General features: G+C 36.2%; 1 protein-coding gene across 1 annotated transcript in view; it reads right to left on the bottom strand.

The window, feature by feature from the left end:
• The window catches only part of LOC140169092 (uncharacterized), a 61,928-nt gene extending 43,735 nt beyond the window's left edge, over positions 1-18,193 (bottom strand). Inside the window, exon 1 of the mRNA XM_072192367.1 lies at positions 18,124-18,193. Within this exon, the coding sequence (XP_072048468.1) occupies positions 18,124-18,193 (70 nt within the window). The remainder of the gene's footprint in view (positions 1-18,123) is intronic.
• Between the last annotated feature and the right edge of the window lie 689 nt (positions 18,194-18,882).

The following is an 18,882-nucleotide window of genomic DNA, read 5'->3' as shown; positions in this document are numbered from 1 at the left end:
CTCTCATTTCGTCAACGTATCATTTTCAAATTATGTGTTCAAATTAAAGAATTTGCCGCCATCCAGAAGCCTTTGTGGGTTATAAGCTCAACACCTGGTCAGGTATAATGTACCTTTCGTTTGTATCGAGCCACCTTCCCAATAGACCTTTTTAAATCGAAGTTTTCCGAAGTTTGTTATGGATGACCCCGTTTACAATTCCGGGTCATCGGCCCTAACGTAAACGCAACTATTACGTCTGAACACAAATCTGCGTGAAAGACACGGTCAAGCGTTGGGTATGGCTTGTACAAGAGATTGATATTTATATTGCGAAGACCACATGAACACCAAATCAAATGTGCCACAGACGACAAGTATTTGCATTTTTTTCTTTTACTGTCACATAGTGAAGTGCCAAATAGTGGAAGTGTTAGTTCAATACCTTTATAAAAAATATCTCTGCGACGAATCATGTTTATTTTTGCTAAATATGTTGTATGTTTACTCAAAAGGGTACGTGATTCCGCTTGATTCATTGTGCACCAATTTGACCCCCATTGCTTACTGAATAAATACTGCGGTTTTGCGATCTTTTCCGATCTTGATTTAAAAAGGTCCATAGGGGAGCTACTGTGTTTTTGTGGCCATGTAGAATTCGATGTCTTTGTTATTTAATCGATTCCCATTCTATTTCCAGTAATTTTTGTAAACTTGTAACGAATATTTGATGACGTAAAATTGATAATATATTTCAATATATTTTAGTCTTTATATGAAGTTTAATTGCTATGATGGGCCATAACGGGCCCGGGGGTAGAATGAACGACAGGGGCCCCCTTTTTACGCCCCCCAGGGCTCTTTTCTTTGCTTTTATGGGCCCATTAAGGTATGTTTTCTTTATTTTTTGTGGGCCCCCTAGGACCCCGGGCCCGGAGGTAACGCATCCCCTTAACCCCCCTTGTCGGCGGCACTGCTTATTATTGAATAGCATCACTTTTATCACAGCAAAAAATGTGTACATTTCTTTCCCGCACAATGTCACTATATTAAAAAACATGGTTTGTTTTTGTACCAACGACTTACTTCAAAATGTTCCACACGATGCAGCTTTAGATTGCCTTATAGTCTAGGTGGAGAAGCTGAATAGCTTATTCTAAAGTCTTAGCGACTACTTATTGACTTTAGGTTTGATCCTTGCTTCTGGCGCAACAAGAAATGTTCAAGCTTGTTCGCCAGGAGTTATTAGTCGACATAAAAAATAATATACAACACGCTTTGTAAGCATCTAACATAACGTTTGGTGACAAGTAAACTTAATAAAAACATTGTGGAAATCGTCCAAGGGGAATTAACTTGATTGTTTCTTTTTGTGAGTGCCTTTGAATACGAGCACCCCTCTTAGTCCAAACCAATCGCTTTCGGTAGATGCGGGATTTCTCACTATTTTTGATATTTTTCTAATCCTACATAATATATCGTTATGAATTCGGCAGAGTGACGAATCGAGAATATTGAGTAAATTGAGTTATTGTATGCTTACAATTATGTTTCAGATGATCTTTTATTTCCACCAAAAATTAATGGTAAATGTTACTCCCTGACGTAGATACCGAAATTTTGATTTGGACGAATCGCGCCTGAGTGCAATTAATGAATTCGACCAAAAGACGAATCGTATACTTAGCTGTACAATCAGGTTGATCTGTAGTAGTGTATAGCTGGAAACTCTGAATTTTCTATATTAAATATCCTATATACTATTATATTTGATACCAATGGATAGCTATAGGTGTCTTCTATCCAGTGAAACAAATATAAGTACAAACATTCCCCATGATATCGCCCTGGCTTAATAATGTGAGTGCGCTCTCGTAGAATCCCAAAAATTGTATGCAAAATATAGGCCAATATTGTTATTTCTGGTTTAAAATCCTTGGATATTGCTAAATTTTATAACTTATATATCAAATGTTAAGTCTACAGCCTTTGGACAACCAGTAATTTCTACACAAAAGTCCCAAATCAAGAATGCGTGCTATGGTTTACACGTAGTTGAATGCGTATTCGACCTCGAATACAACTATTTGCGCAGCGGTAGAGACATTTTGGATTCAGCATAAAGCCGAATAACTGTAAATACCCGTTTGGAGGGATGATATCGATTGTTTCAGAACATCTAATTATTGCAAATAATTTGTGCACATTCACTTTTATAATATACATTTCAAATGAGTGCTCAAGAATGTTCTCAATTTTTAGAAGTACACATGGACTGGTTCCAAGATTTTCAAACGCCATTTACTCAGAACAGCAATTTTGCGTATTCGGCACTCTGGCTTGTTCATAACGAATTATTATCAACTACATATTGGTCAAAAATCAACAATAGTCTCTACTGTATAGAATATAACAAATGAGGAAAGTACTGTGGATCTCTGGAGTATATTGAACTGTATAGTGACATCCCACTGAATTACTATTACTTTCATCAGTTAAGGTTAGACGAGGTATTGTTGGTCGAAGCAGCAAAAAAAAAAATTTCATTATCTAAATCAATATATTATTGAAAAATAACACTTTGAGGTTTTGCAAAAGTTCATTCTATAAATCATATACTTTAAGATGCTGTGAACTACCAAATCGCAACAGTTTAAAAAAGCTGCTAACCTTAACGATGTGAATTATTTGGGGTAAGTATAATGTTAATAATCTATGTTGTTGAGGTTAATGGTATGGTAGCAATATTATTTTGTAGTTATCTGACAAATTGGTTGGTTAGAATGAACAACTATTCCAGTTGAAATCAACTAGTGCACCAATTTACTATTCACTACGCGTAGCACTGTCTTATGGTTGTGATGCTAGATTTTACTCAACTTATCCCTTCCTTCAAGTTATTAAAGTCACAAAACGTTCCCTCCCAGAGAACACAAGTACCACATACAAAATGGGATATGAAATCCAAGGGCATTCGTTAAACAAATTGCACTTTCCTTTATCGGTTGTACGAATTTTTTACGACAATTTAAAACCATTTGCTCTTAAAACATCGATGAAAAGTCTTTAAAGGAAGTCTCCGGCAATCACAACATTATGCCTTATATGTAAGAAAAATAATTATCAAGCACGAATCACGTGGTTTTATTTAAAACAAACTCATAATGACCATAAATGCGAATAAAAACATCCGTCTCTCTAAACGCGTTATTCAAAATTCCCGGACGCGGAAATTGTCGAGTGCAATGACGTCCCTTTAAAACGGTTCTCAAATAGATTAAATAAAGGCGAGTAAAACCATAGCAATGGCAGGAGAAAAAGAAACAAACGTAGAAGAAGATGAAGTAAAAAATATAATTGATAGAGATACATGTAGTATAGAATAAGATAGAGAATAATGGAGAAGACGACGACAATGACCATGATGAATAAAAGAACATGAAGAATAGAGAGGTTCAATGCATTGTGGGATCGGGCTAATGTTTACTATAATTTCAAGAATGCGTCAAACAAGGGGACAGATAAGCCTAATGGTTATCAACTCTGAAAATCACAGACGTGTTAAATCTGCCTGTGAGGGAATATGGTATGTATTTATGTTTGAATATTAATTGTTATGAAGACGTTAAGAAGAAAAAAGATGGCCTAAAGAAGATGGAACAATTGGAACATTTAAAGGAAACGTGCCTATTCTGCCTAAAAAGTATTTAAAAAAGAACCGCTGATCTAGAATCCTCAATACTCTAATATTATTGTCCTCTCTTATCCGGAGTAAGTTCTAATAATGACGTACGCATAACATTTTAAAATATCTTATGACGACGGTCTCCTTCATACCATTTATCCATAATATTTGTACATGTCACAAAGCTAAGCAAATTCGTATTCATAATTGTCTGTAGTATACACAATCAATTATTAGGCATATGGATTCAAATACCATAGTAACATTGTAATAACAACACAAAGTCATGTCCTTATTGATTGATAAAGGTCTGTATTGGTAATACAAGTGTCATCTCAATTAGCCATCCAGTACAAGGAAATGTAGTGCAAGGTCAATCAATTATCTGTAGGAATGCACCTGTCTCTAAAACGCAGGGCGTGTACGTGTTAATCTGTTATTACACAGTGAGAACAATATGTAATTAATTAATAGCCATCAAATAGCTCAAGGAAATACATACTAAAAGCTAATTTTAAACTAATTTTAGAAATGATGGCATTCATCTTGATAAGTAAAAATGTTATAATTTGTTGCAAATTTGGCAAAATGGTAACTTAAGCCATGAAGTACTAGCTTAAGTAAAACTGTATATGTCCTTTTACCAGAGGAAGCTGCTCCATACACATTTACCAACTATAATAACATCTATAATAACGTTTCCGTCTGGTTTCCATTGATTAGAATAAAATGAACCAAACGGAACCGGACGCAACCGACGGTCAACCGCCGGTCGAGTTTTGATTTTATCCCTTACTTTTAAGGAGAAGTGGATAAAGCATTATTCTAGTTGTGTGTTACCCTGATTCCTAACATAGTTCACTATAATATCAGCAGTAGTGATAGTAGTTTCATAATTATTATCATCATTAATCATTATTTACTTGTTCTTGCTTGAATACAAGTACGATTAAATACCGGCTTAAGCCTGGGATCGAAAACTTTCACCTTTACCATAGTTTACTCCATTCGCTTACAACGTTTTATTTTACCAAACTTCGAAGAGATAAAAATATTTCATACGATGCAGCTTTAGTGGTAAACTGCCTTAGGTTGTCTTGGTAGAGAAGCTGAAGAGCAAAGCTCATTCTCAAGTCTTATCGATTAGTTAGTGACTGTTAGGTTTGATCCTCGCTTCTGGCACATCAAGAATTGTTAAAGCTTGTTCGCCAGGAGTTATTACTCCACATAAAAATAATATGTAACACGCTTCGTAGGCATCTAACGTAACGCTTAGTGACAAGTGATTTAACTTTATAAGAACATTGTGAAAATCGCCCGAGGCTATTGAACTTAGTTGTTTCTGTTTGGTGACGGCCTCTAAGTACAAACGTCCCTATTAATCCTGAGAAATCGCTTTCGGTAGATGCGGGATTTCTGACCAACATGGAGGTATGTTTTTCTACATAATGTATCATTTAACACATTAGGGCATATTGGCAAAAGTGACAAACTCGTCTTTATAGACTATAAACAAATTGAGTTTTATGCTTACTCACTCTATAGAGTTAATGTTAATGGTGTGTATTATTGTAGTAAATATAATGTTACGTGACATGATATATATTATTTCATTACTAGTATATTGTCTGACCAATTTGACGGCAAAATAAATGGATCAGACAATTATGAGATGTTGGATTTAAAATTAACATTGGCTCAGTGTTGGAATGGCTATAAGAAAAAATACGTTGCAGTCAAAAATAGCCCAACTTGAGGATGTCTCCTTTGTGCATTTCAGCAGGAGAAACTGTTAAATCAGTCAGTGTATTTCAATGGACAAAATAACCCGATCACGTTTGGAAGGGTCAACTCCTGTTCGTCATGACGTTTACATTCAATGTGCCTTTAGGGTGTTCACATATTTGTGGTCAAAGGTCAATAGGATCAGGAGTCAGGTCAAAGGTAATCTTGGAATCTTAGAATTGTATTATCTGGACATCTGTAAGGGGTATGATGACAACAAAGCTCATGACCAGGGGAACATTTCGGAGTATTTTGCAGGGGTCGGTTCAAAGGTCATCTAGGGGTCAAGTTGGGGAATTGCATGATCTGGACATCTGTAAGGGATACAGGGTTCAAACTCGGTGACAAGAAACCTCATGATAAGGGAAACATTTTGGAACATTTTAAAGGGGTCATGTCAAAGGTCATCTCGGGTCAAATCTTAGAATTGTATGATCTGAACATCTGTATTGGGTACTGGGCTCAAACTTGGTGACAACAAACCTCATGGCCAGGGGGACCATTTTGGAACATTTTGTAGGGGTCAGGTGAAAGGTCATCAGGGTAAAAATCTTAGAATTGCAATTTCTGGACATCTGTAAGGGCTCAAACTCGCTGACAATTAGCCAATGCCTTATGGGTTGGTCACAAATTTGCATGTCTATCTCTAGTTTCTACACTGCATTTGTCATTTTGGTTTCAAATACCATTTATAATTGTCTTTATAACAGTCATCTCAATTGACATCCCTGTATAAGAATGTAGTGCAAAGTCAAATCAAATTATATGAATATTTGCTACCTATTTTTTTAAACCAAAAATGAGAACAATTTAACCAGACATACCTTTTTTATCGAACGAACCGACGTTGCGACTGAAACCTTCAGTAGTCAGCTGGGTTGTGATGCGAATGACCCAGAGTACCGGAAATTTCTGGTATTGATGACATTCGGCGAGAAATGTCCTTTATGCCTCCTCCACGTTTGATATGAGGGATGGTTGCTCAACCCTCGGATCGCCTCTTTCACGCCTCGCTCAAATCAGCAAAGCTACTGATCTAAACTTCGGACATCCTTGGTGTCTAAATGGTGTAAACGCTTTAAGATGTAAGAAAACAGCTGGCTCTCCGATGTTGTAACATACGATTGTGAAGATGTTGTAAAGAGTCTTGACAGGCTTGCTCTCCAGATCAGCGGACCACTCCACTAATCCTTCCCTTTGGCTGTTTGTCCTTGGGATGTACTAAGGACTGGCGGGTATGTACCAAGGAGCAAGGACTGGCGGTTTGAAGTGGGTGGCGATCCCGCGGTTGCGATAAATTCTTGTCAGTGATGGTAATGCCCGTTGTTCTCGCTGTCTGACTCGTACTAGGGGCAGTGGGCATGGGCGTGCAATAGGGGAGGGCACGATATCAAATGCCCCCCTCCCCCCCCGTTTCGGCAAGTACTTCCCTGGTCTAAGTAGATTTACTGTAAAAATACGGCAATATTCGGTATTATACCTTGATTATTGTCTAAAATAGTATAAAATTGACAATTTTATCGCGCTCCCGCGTACTTCATCAAAATCAAGTTAATCTTCAAATTCAAATTCACATTCAAATTCACCGAAATAGTTAAATGAATGCGTATTACTTGTTGCAATAGAAATTAGACACTTGCACTGATCGGGTCTCGTGCATTAGACGCATCAACATCAGCGTGTGTGTATTATTTTGTCCAATTTCTCTCCCAACAAGAAATACGCGTTCATTAAACTATAATTAAAATTAAATCTTAATTTGAACATACCCAGTCATGTGAGTCTACATAGGCCTAATTTAATTTAATATGGTATGCAACAATTATTATATATAGAAACAAATAAAACAAATAGTTGTAATAAATACAATTAATTATGAACAATTCTTGAAACACATAGTAATTTAAGATGAGCTGTGGTTCTAAAGGTGGTTGCCGAAAATGAACTTCCAGTTGTTTCTGTTTTTTCTGTTTTTTGTTTGTTTTTGCGTAACAATCTGGATCAATTATTTGACATTTTTACTGTGTGTATTTGAGTTCAAATTTTGTGGTTTGCTAAAGAATGGCAGATACACCTTGCAGGGACAGCCCCTTATCAACATCCGATGAATTTTATCAAGTTCACAGGCCGTTGAGAAAACTCACCGAGAGTTTGACGAGCCACGGACCCTTTACATGAGGCAATATTAATTTAAAAAGCAAACTATAAGATATAAATCAAAAATAGATAATAATAACTAATAATTATTAATATCCGTAAATATAAAACAATACAAAGACAAGTCAAGACAAAACAGGACAGGACATAGGACAGACTGGACACATTTGCAAAGACGTTACTCCAGGAAGTTTTTCAAAAGAATTGTTGACCCAAACACAGGCGAGTTAATGTGGCGAGACCATTTGAAGCGTAAAAACAGAGTAGGTCAGAGCAGAAAGCAGAAAAAAATGAGAAATAGGTTAAAAGGAGAAAAGAAGTTAGTGGGATTGAGAAAGCACAAAACGGGATTAAAAAAATAACAATGGCCCAGATCGACAAAGCAAAGGATAAGAAAAGAAAAAGACGGAACCAGCAGAGAAGACCTGATTGAATCGTTGGCATAATGTATATTTCAGATTTACATCTGTAGTAACACGTGTTTGCTGCAACCGAAATGGACGATGCATTTTGAAAAGTGTTGGTAAATTCTGTCTTGTGAACGGAAACTGTTTTTGATCAAGTTAACATGTTGTGTCTGCATGGCACTACCAAGTTTAACAACTGAATTAGGTTAACATTCAATAGAAGTCTATACAAACGGACAGCAATTCGTCAAGGTGAAAACAATTTGACTTTCAAAATGCCTAGAAAATTATGCCTTTGCATGATCGAGGTGAACTAAATTGTATGAAGAGGCAAAATGCTCTTACATCATCCCCAGTGTCATAGTCCAATGAACCTCAAAGTTTGACCTAACCTTATGGAGTATGGGTATTTGTTCTCAATATATTTAAAGACTTTTTCCTGTTGCTTTTGCAATGTTCGATATTTTCGTGGTGTCGGTGAATATGAGATTTACCTGCAGAAAGGAGGAGTCATACTGCATAGTTTGATCAATCAAATAAAACCAATGGGGACCAGTGAGTCACGTACAGGAAGATGAGAGGATTTTCTACTTTCCATTGAAATGTTCAAAACTACTATGAATTTAAAAAAAGGTGTTGTTTCGATTGACATGCAAAGAAAAACCTCTCTATAAATCAGTTTCTTCGTAGTTTAGTTTTAGCTCACATTTTGACATCATCTTGATAGATTTGATCACTACTGCTTCAATTCGTGAGCTCGGATGTCAGTGGAATTTATTGACTGCTGCTTGACATTGTCGGAATTTGAATTATTACAGTTTGTGTTGGTTTGTTTTAGAAACAGTGAGAGAAAAACCTGATTCATTATTCACACTTGACATGAAGGCTTGGGTTGCAGGCTTCTATTGTACATATTGAAGTCGTCAAATTATGAGATCGTTCTTAAATACACTTTTAAATAATTGCATTCATTTAATAGATTCAAGTAAAAATGCAAGCTTTAATAACTGTGAAAATTAACAATGTCTTGCAAATTTGGTAAAAACCTAGATAAATCAGTAAAGTTGGTCTTTAATTTATAAATTATGACATTTCAGAAAGAATCCAAAAGCTTTCTTGACAAAATTAACCAAGTAAGTAGCATCGGGTTAAATTAAAAGTACTATAACAGTAGAAGTTGTCCAATTTGTGATGAAGTTGGGTACTTTATTCATCCCTAACAGTAGGTATATCACCCCAAAAATAAGCGCAGCAGAAACATGTTATTTGACGCTTTTAATTGAATCATTGTTATGAATGCTTCAAAAAACAAAAAACAGAATTGAAATCGGATAATGCAAAGTGATGTAACGTCAACTTGAAGATACCCGGAAATCGGGTGAAAACCTGCCACAAATTGCTATAAATGGCAAAATGGTAATTTTGGGATTTGTAATGCTTATTCGGACACTTACTTGAAAAGGTAGCATTGATTTAAGTATCACAGATTAATTGCATATCTTTCCGGACTTCGTTAAAGAAAACAAGATTAAAAATCTCTCCTCGAATAAATGTAATAAATCCACCAAATATACAATTTTAGCCATTTTGACCAATCTGCAGACAAATAAAAGCTTAAAAAATGACTAAGTCCAGCTAATTAATATGCAAAAATAATGCCAACAGAGAACCGTACATGAAGTTCTTTCATTTGGTAACAAAAAATACACAAAAAGTCATTAATTATGCAAATTAGCTAATTACATCTAATTATATATTTATGCCATTCTTATGTTAATTAGGCATATGTAATTTTTACTTTTTTCAATGTTTTATCAATGTTTTATTCATACAGCATGATTTTGTCAAATATGAACCTGCTGTGATGTTGAATAAAGAAACTGCAGTTAAGTGCCTAAGTGCACCGAGTTTTCAATTGGTATAGGGAAGTGTTTCACTCATTGTCCAAGGAAAAAAAATACATGATAACAAACACTGGTATTTCAGACCGGTGGTACTAGGTCCTCTATTTCGAGAGACCTATATTTATTGATTTATGGACGATCTAAAAAATTCATAAAACAGGTCTTAACTCTTAAACTAGGCAGTGTTTAATTTCGGCGGAGTTGATAGTGATTTAGGAAATGTTTCACCTATCATATATTAAAAAGACAAATTATTGTGATCAATGAAACATAACGAGGAAATCGTTTTTTGACATGTATGTTTTCAAAAATTGGCCAACTTTGATCCGCGCGCTTTTTGATTCACTGTTATGTATGCGTGCACAGTATGACAGAATTATTGTGCAGCCACTGTGACATACCTACTAACAGTATGTGCTTTTACAATCAACGAAATTAATAGTTGGCACACCTTGACAATATGTTGGAACTCTTCATTGCCGATCTTATATATAATCCAGTGAAATTGGTATAACTATGTTTGATGAGAAGTACAAACCTTCTCCTTTCCCCTTCCCTCCCTCATTCCCCCATCAATGTTGGGGACAATGGAGAGCCCAATGGAAAAAGTGCTTTCATCAACATTGAACTAGGGGAGAGGGGTGGCGATTTACATTTAGTATGCCAGAGCTGCCAACATTAATTTCCTTGATTGTAGATACACTGGTATGTTAAAATATTTCGTATAGCATAACACCAAAAAACACCTTCTAAAATTTATAAAACGGATTTTACTATGTTTAGGCTCAGGACTTAGTACACATTACTCATTGAATTGCTATTTGAATGTGTGAAACATCTTAATTGTAAAAAACGGCATGTATTATGATTAGGCTTAATAGCCTATATTTTGTAGCAACTTTTTAATGCCAGATTGGATTGACACAGTGGCGTAACTCCTATGGGCTCTGGGGGGCCGCGCCCCCGGGCACCCGGGCTAAGGGGCACCCATCAGCAGACCGGATACCCTTTCGACACGATAATACTTTGTTATAGGAAAGAAGTGGAAACCTTTACCCACCATGTATAGAATTCTACTCTTCATTTGAGTGCCCCCACCAACACAAAATTTTCGCGCGCTTCGCGCGCATTGCACATAAAACTGTCATTTGAAAGACCAAAATTCAACTTGATTAGGCTATACCAAATTTGTATGCACATTTTTGCGCGCCCGCACCACAGGTATTGTGTATTCTTTCCTCTGGGCGCCACAAGCCCTAGCTACGTCACTACAGCTAGTGATGAATTTTCAAAAGTAAAGACATTGGAGAAGATGAAAACATTTTTTTTATTAACATGAAGTTATTCGGTAGGTCTATGGCTTTCAATACCAAAATTGATTAGCTCTGCAGTCTGCACCATGCACACATAGTCCGACGAGTAGGACCTGTTTTTTCTTAGATAGCAACTTTCGCGATTGGTCTTTCTTGCGCCATGTGAGATAGTGATCATAGTCTGAGCTGAGCATAGGCCTACATGTTAACTTAGAAAATAGGTCCTACACCAGTGGCGTAGCGACGGGGGGGGGCAGACTGGGCACGTGCCCTGGGCGCCACCCGTGGGGGCGCCGAATTAACCAATTCAGCGTCGATTCTGCGCCCACTCCAGCTATGAAAGTCTAATTTTTCGTGCGCTTCGCGCGCATTTCAGCACAAAATCATTTGAAAGATCAATTTAAGACCGATATTCAACTTCATTATGACCAAAGTTAATGCGTGATTGGTCCTATTTGTGTAAATTATCGCGATCCTCCCCAAGAATTGGGGAGGGGTGCCAATATGTATCCTTAGCCCTGGGCGCCACAACCCCTAGCTACGCCACTGTCCCACACGTCGGACTATGCACATCCTTGGGCACCCTGGCCCAAAGTTACGCCACTGGATTGACAGCTCTTTATCATAATCTGTGGAAAATGAAATAAATTACGTAGCGCGCAAATATTTTGTACTATTTTGGCTCATGATCGGGCTGAATTTCGGTAGAAAAAGGGCTCCTTGCCCTTTTTCTTTTCCTTTGACCACCTGATTTTATATTTTATTTTTTTGTCAGGGGGGCACTCTGCCCCCCCTCCCCCCTCCCGCCTGACCTCCACCGCTAGCTACGCTACTGGTAGACAGGCAAACAAACATCCGGGCTCACAGACATACAGTAAAATATTGTAATAAATAATCTCAAAGACCTTTGAACCTTGAAAAGGCAAATACATTTCTACGAAGAAAAAAGGTAATATTATTAAAAGGAATTCATTTGTCCAGAAACCTTTCCTATGGCATACGGCCTCGTTTTCTCTATATTAATCGAGAACTGGATTTATTTTAAAAGGGGTGCTTGGCTATACACAATCACATTGTATACCATCCACAATACCAGTCTACACCAGGCACCCAAACAAATAGCAATTGTCAGTTTTTATTGAAATTTTACTTTTCAATTGGAATTAAGCCAACGGAATTATTGAGTCTAGGTGGCCTGGCTCAAGTCGCACCAGTATTGCGCATCTGCGAGTATATATTCAATGTTGCAATCAAAATTAACCACTCGTCGGATTTAGCCTATTTTCAATTTTGTTCTATTAACTTACCGAGTAATCAAATGATGCTTTATGTATTTTAAATATCCACTTTGTCTCTAAAATAAAAATTTTATCCACCTGGGATCTACCTTTATTACAGCGTTTTGTGATTGGTTGATTATATCTGAGTGACCATTAAAATACTGCTTCTAAATATTTTAAGCTCAATCCTATTCAGATGTACCACCATTCATAATATATATTGCTGATTGTAACCAATCCAACCAGTATGGGGTTAAGTAAATAAAATTTGCTATCAGCGACATTTTGTTGGACCATTCATCACAATTATGTTCGTCGAATTTCATTAACTTGGTTTTCATTATATCGTAATTCTAATGTAATCCAATCGCTAAAAGCGTCGAGCGACTGAGATTTGCCACTTGCTTCAAGAGAATGGGACATAGGTCTAGTTCTTCGTAGTTGAACATTTCATAACAAAACCATTTATTTTCTTCTTTAAAGTTATGTTTCCCAAATAACAATGAGTTGAACAGGGGAAACTTACGATTGGTTACAAATTAAAAACCCGTCAAGGCTTTCGTCCTACACAAAAAAATCTGATCTGGCTAAAAATCCAGTAAAATTATGATACTACCATGCACTGATTAAAGGATATCTCCGTCAACATTATGCCTTATAATGTATGTTAGAAAAATAATTATCAAGCCCGAATCACATGGTTTTATTTAAAACAAATTGACCATAAAATGAATAAAAACAGTCAGTTCTCAACACGCGATATTCAAAATTCCCGCGCCGAAATTGTCTAGTGCAATGACGTCATGGTTATTTGTGCTCAATCGTTGTCAGCCTTCATTGTACTACTGGGACGTCATTACACTGGACAATTTAGGCGACCGGGAATTTTGCGTGTTGAGAGACAGCTGTATTAATTCGTTTGTATGAGAAATATGAGTTTAAATAAAACCACATGATTCGTGCTTGATGGGAATGGCCTTATTGTTTTGCTCACTTTTCATCGTCGTACTTTCCATAAATCGTCGAGATAATGGCATACTGACGATTTAATAAAACATAAACCATTCCATTGCTATATCAGACTCTAGAGGGCGACATTATCATAATTATTAACACTTTTTTTGTGGTGGTGTTATGCCCTGATTGTCGCTGGCGCGCTCCAGAAATCTTGTAGGACGTTTCACGTGTTAAATAGGGACGGTATATTATAATATGGTATTCGTCGTTATGTGGAAATCGCGACGATATACTCTAACTAACAGGCTGTACCATCTTCTGATTGGATGACAAAATTATCTCTGATTGTTGGTGGCGCGCTCAGGAAATCTTATAGGACGCTTCATGGGTTAAATAGGGACGGTAATATGGTATTCGTCGTTATGTGGAAATCACGACGAGATACTCTAACTAACAGGCTGTACCATCTTCTGATTGGATGACAAAATTATCTCTGATTGTTGGTGGCGCGCTCAGGAAATCTTATAGGACGCTTCATGGGTTAAATAGGGACGGTAATATGGTATTCGTCGTTATGTGGAAATCACGACGAGATACTCTAACTAACAGGCTGTACCATCTTCTGATTGGATGACACATTTATTTGATGTTCTTATTGACTTTATCTGAGTGGCTCTTATCAGAGCTACCAAATCGTCTTGACTAAATCTCTGAACGGGTCTTTTCGCAGCATACAAGACTCTTCCACATGCAACTAACATATGCTACGTATACGTTTCATTGCCTCTGATATCCAAGGCTTCCAGGATTAGTATTATACCTACGTAAGGAATTAACGTCATGCATTTATATCTTGTTTGTCTTGTCAATATTATCCAGTCAGACGTCGTAGCCGTTGAAATCTTGTCACTTGTTATGAAAATAAGAAGAAATGCTTACCTTCTTTCGGCATACCAAAAATACCTTGTCCCGCTTGTTGGCCTCTTAATATCCCCACCTTCGAGCTTCCCTTACACATTCTACATATTTGGGAACCAATTTGCACACTTTTGTATTGAATGACATTTTGTCATGTTTGTAGCGTTCAACTAGCGCAAACCAGATCGAAATCGAACAATTTTTGTGATTTTTCTATTGTCCCGTCATTTTGGTAAAAACATTTCGGTGCTTGATATATGAATATTTAGTCCAATATTTTCAATACAGCGTGTCCCAATAGACATATTTTCCGCCTCAGGGTAGAGGACAATTAACTAATTAAAAAGCTCATCTATATAATTTCTTTTTAAAGAATTCGATAGTCCATTTACCTGGTTAACTTCTGTAAAATTTGAATCAAATACGGTTCACCGGTTTTGAAAACAATGGCTAACATGTAATCATAATTCGTTACGAATTTGGCAGAGTGACGGATCGAGGATTTTGAGCAAATTGAGTTATTGTATGCTTATGATTATGTTTCAGGTGATTTTTCATTTCTACCAATAATTAATCTTACTCCAAGACGCAGATATTGAAATTGCGATTTGGACGAATCGCGTCTAAGTGTGATTAATGAATTTGACCAAAAGACGAATCGTATACTTAGCTGTACATTAATACAAATACTATACTGTTATATTTGATACCAATGGGTATCTTCTATCCAGTGATACCAAAATAAGTACAAACATTCCACACACGATATCACTATATAGCGTAATTATGTGAGAGCGCCTTGGCAAATTTGGTAAATCACAAAAACTTATAGGCCAATATTGCTTTTTCTGCTCTAACATCCTTGATTTCAACAGTTTTCACAAAATATTACAGAGATGACTAATTATAACCGATATACCAAGTCTAGAATCTATAGCTTTACGACAACCAGTAATTTCTACACAAAAGCCCGAAGTCAAGGACGACAAATGCTATAGTTTACACGTAGTTGAATGCGTATTCGACCCCGCATACAGCTCTTTGCCCAGTGGTGGACACTTTTTGGATTCAGCATAAAACCTGCAAATAGCTGCAAATACCTGTTTCGACTGTTGCAGAACATGCAAGTATTGCAAATAACTGGTACTACATTCACTTCTATAATATATATTTCAGGAATGTTCTAAATTTTTAAAAGGACCAATGTAATGGTACCAAGATTTTCAAACGCTGTTTAATCACAACAGCAAGTTTGCGTATTCGGCACTCTGTCGTGTTCATAACGATATGATATCTAATTTAATTTGCGTTGTTATTATTTCATGTATATAACTTGCTTATAAAAGAACATAAAAATACAACTATATGACCTCTCCTCATATCAACTAATGAAAAATATGACTTATTTCAGAATTAAGCCCGCGAATTAAGCTAACTCATTTAAAGTCCACACTCCGCTTGTGCAAGATTTTTGGAAATATCTTCCTCAGGGGGAGTATAACGAATTTCATATGGAATTGGGACATTCAACAAGAGGATTCAGATTGAAATTCAAATGGAGCTGACTAATGTGCTCATTCCATACTACACCTGTGATATTTCGAAAATTTCCCTCTTATTTGTCTCTTTCAACATGTTCAATTCTGGAATCAGTATTATTTATTTAAGCCAATGTTATGTATTTAACGTATAGGCTACATTAATTCATTAATTCATTCATTTATTTTGCTAAATGTTGTTGACATTGTTGTCACAGACTTTAACTCTATTGGATTTGAGTCATTACATAAACAGCCGATAAATTATTCATGATCAATGTCATTGATGGTAGGATATGTGTATTTTGGATGAAACGATTAATGTAAAATCATTCATATTATGTCACTGTTAATGATGTATTGATTTTCATAAGCTGTTACTATACTATTGTGTAGTTTAATCCATTTATGCTGTTAATGTTACTCGCTTTTAGGAAAAATGGATTGATCATAAATTCCTATAATGAATGATGAAATTATACATGTAGTATAGCGTATTAAACTATACCGAACAAACCAATACATTCAGTTTTTGTTTTCTGATTTCCATTTACGATGTTCAGTGTTTGGTGCGAAGTCCCTGATTTGACTCAGAAAGACTGAAATACTATTTTGTGGAGGTGAGAAAAAGTTCAATCGAGACTAATTTATTTCATCAATATACGTATACACTTGACCCGGTTTATTAATTACCTCTAGGTACCTAATATATTACAGGCTGTTATTTTTCTATATTATTATTATTTGATACAAATGCTATAGTTATTTGCGAAATATTGTTCATATTTAAATCGATCCGGTGGCAGCTTGATCAGTAACACATTCATTCATTAAAATGGAGTTTATAATACTGATGGAGATTCTGATGTTTGTTTAAAATATTTTGAAAGCCCGAAATGTGTGCTAAAAGGTATTTAGTATTATTCATTTAGTACTTATATAAGATTTTTAAATAGGCATATTTTATTTTCTTCAATGTTGACTTTTAATGAATGAAGGACTCCCAATGACAAATAAGAGTTTGTTGATATCAACATCTAAGTTTCGGTTGATGTGAAATGAGGCTGCCAATGTGAGCATTCTCCCTAAATTGCTTAAAGTGCCACACCAAAAATATCGCACATTTACATTGCTGCTGTGCGTCACCTTGTTCATTGTATTTGAAAAAAAAGGCAGGAATTTTTTGTGACCACTGCAATTGCAACATTTGTTATTTGCTTGTTTTTACCTGATTGTTTTTAAGTTTAATGTTCAGATATATTTTGTGGCGTGAGTTAATCAGATGCCATGATGCGCATCACACCAGTGATGAATGGAATATAAAACAGCATACAGGGTGTCTCTGAAAGAACAGTACCGTCGGAATACTTAATTTATGGTATTATAATGCTGCAAAAAACAACAACAACGTTCTAATAACATTTAAATGTCGGGTTATATAAAGGTCATGAAAACATTTTAAAAACGTTATTGTAAATATTTTAGGCAAACATTTTTTGCAATATTTTTTCAACCCCAAAATAACATTCTGTTTAGAATGATTGGTACCAAGTTTTCAAAATGTTATTAAAACGTTTTTATACCCTTTATATAACCCGACATTTAAATGTTTTCTGTAAAACATTTGTGTTTGCTGTGCAGTAAATTACCAACAAATGTTATTTAATGTTATGAACACGTTTTATACCATTAATGTACCCTTTACATAACCCGACATTTAAACGTTTTCTGACAACCTTTTATAACCTTTTGCGAATGATGTCGAAAACGTTTTGTGTTTGCTGGGTATATTGTAAAGTATATTATTTTTTCGGGTATAACACTTTAGTTTAAGTGTGTGCGAGGCCGGGGCAGCGATCAACACTTACGATGATTTATCGGCGACAGCACCACCACCGCAACCGGTAAGCTTAACAGTTTGTTACCCCAGTCAATGCCGCTAGTGATTGCATGGGGCCAGCAAGCGGAATATTCCCTGTGTACATGGTCATGATAGTGACGGTATGCACGCATACATGTATTGTATATGGAACATGATACACAATATTATAGCCTTAATGCCCAAATTAAGCTTACCTGTTGTGGTGGCAGTTGTCGCCGATAAATCATCGTAAGTTTTGATCGCAGTCTCGGCCTCGCACACACTTAAACTAAGTGTTATACCCGATAAAATGACATACTTCATAATATATTTTCCTACCTTCAAACGTCTTCAATAGATCTTGAAGACCCCAATCCACAAGCTTTGCAGCAAGCCACTCATCGGCCATCTTGTTGTCTGGAATGCATTTCTGCCCAACACATATGACCAATCACAGTTCGTAAAGGAACACCATGTGACCATGGTTGGGCAAAACCATACTTTGCCCAATTTTATTGGCGGAAAAAGAATGTTCTTTACCAAGGTTAGTAAACCTTTAACCAACATTGGTAATTTTGAACTCTGAATTCACCCAACCTATGTAAATACCATATTGACAGGTTTGACCATCCATGTATTAAACTGTATTTTGCCCGACTTAAGAATCTTAACCATTGTTGGGCGTTTTTAACCAACTGTTTTCTACCCATCCATTTTTTTATCCAATGTTCTGAGAGTGAAAAACTTTGCAAAATCCGATGGTACAGTTTTTTCCGAGACACCCTGTAGTTAACACTTGTGAGCAATGTTGACGATGATACAAGGTGAAAATGTGACACATGAAATATATGGACCAAACGCAAAGCCTGTTAACAGGTTTACTAAATTATAATTATGTTCAACTGGACTTGCTGTTTTTGATGGCTGCAGTATCGCGTCATGTCCATGACGCATCATCAGGCCAACTGATCTTGAACTATTTGAACTGGATGATTGATAATATTCATAAATGCGAAGGTAAAGAAAGTAAAGATTGAGAAGGCGCCCTCCCCTTTGCTTATTTGTTGTATTTCTCTGTTGGCTGGGAATAAGATATAA

Source organism: Amphiura filiformis, chromosome 1 (genome assembly GCF_039555335.1).
Source record: "Amphiura filiformis chromosome 1, Afil_fr2py, whole genome shotgun sequence".
Lineage (NCBI taxonomy): Eukaryota > Metazoa > Echinodermata > Ophiuroidea > Amphilepidida > Amphiuridae > Amphiura > Amphiura filiformis.
The sequence above is the reverse complement of the archived record's forward strand: the minus strand, read 5'-3'. Positions and strand labels throughout refer to the sequence as shown.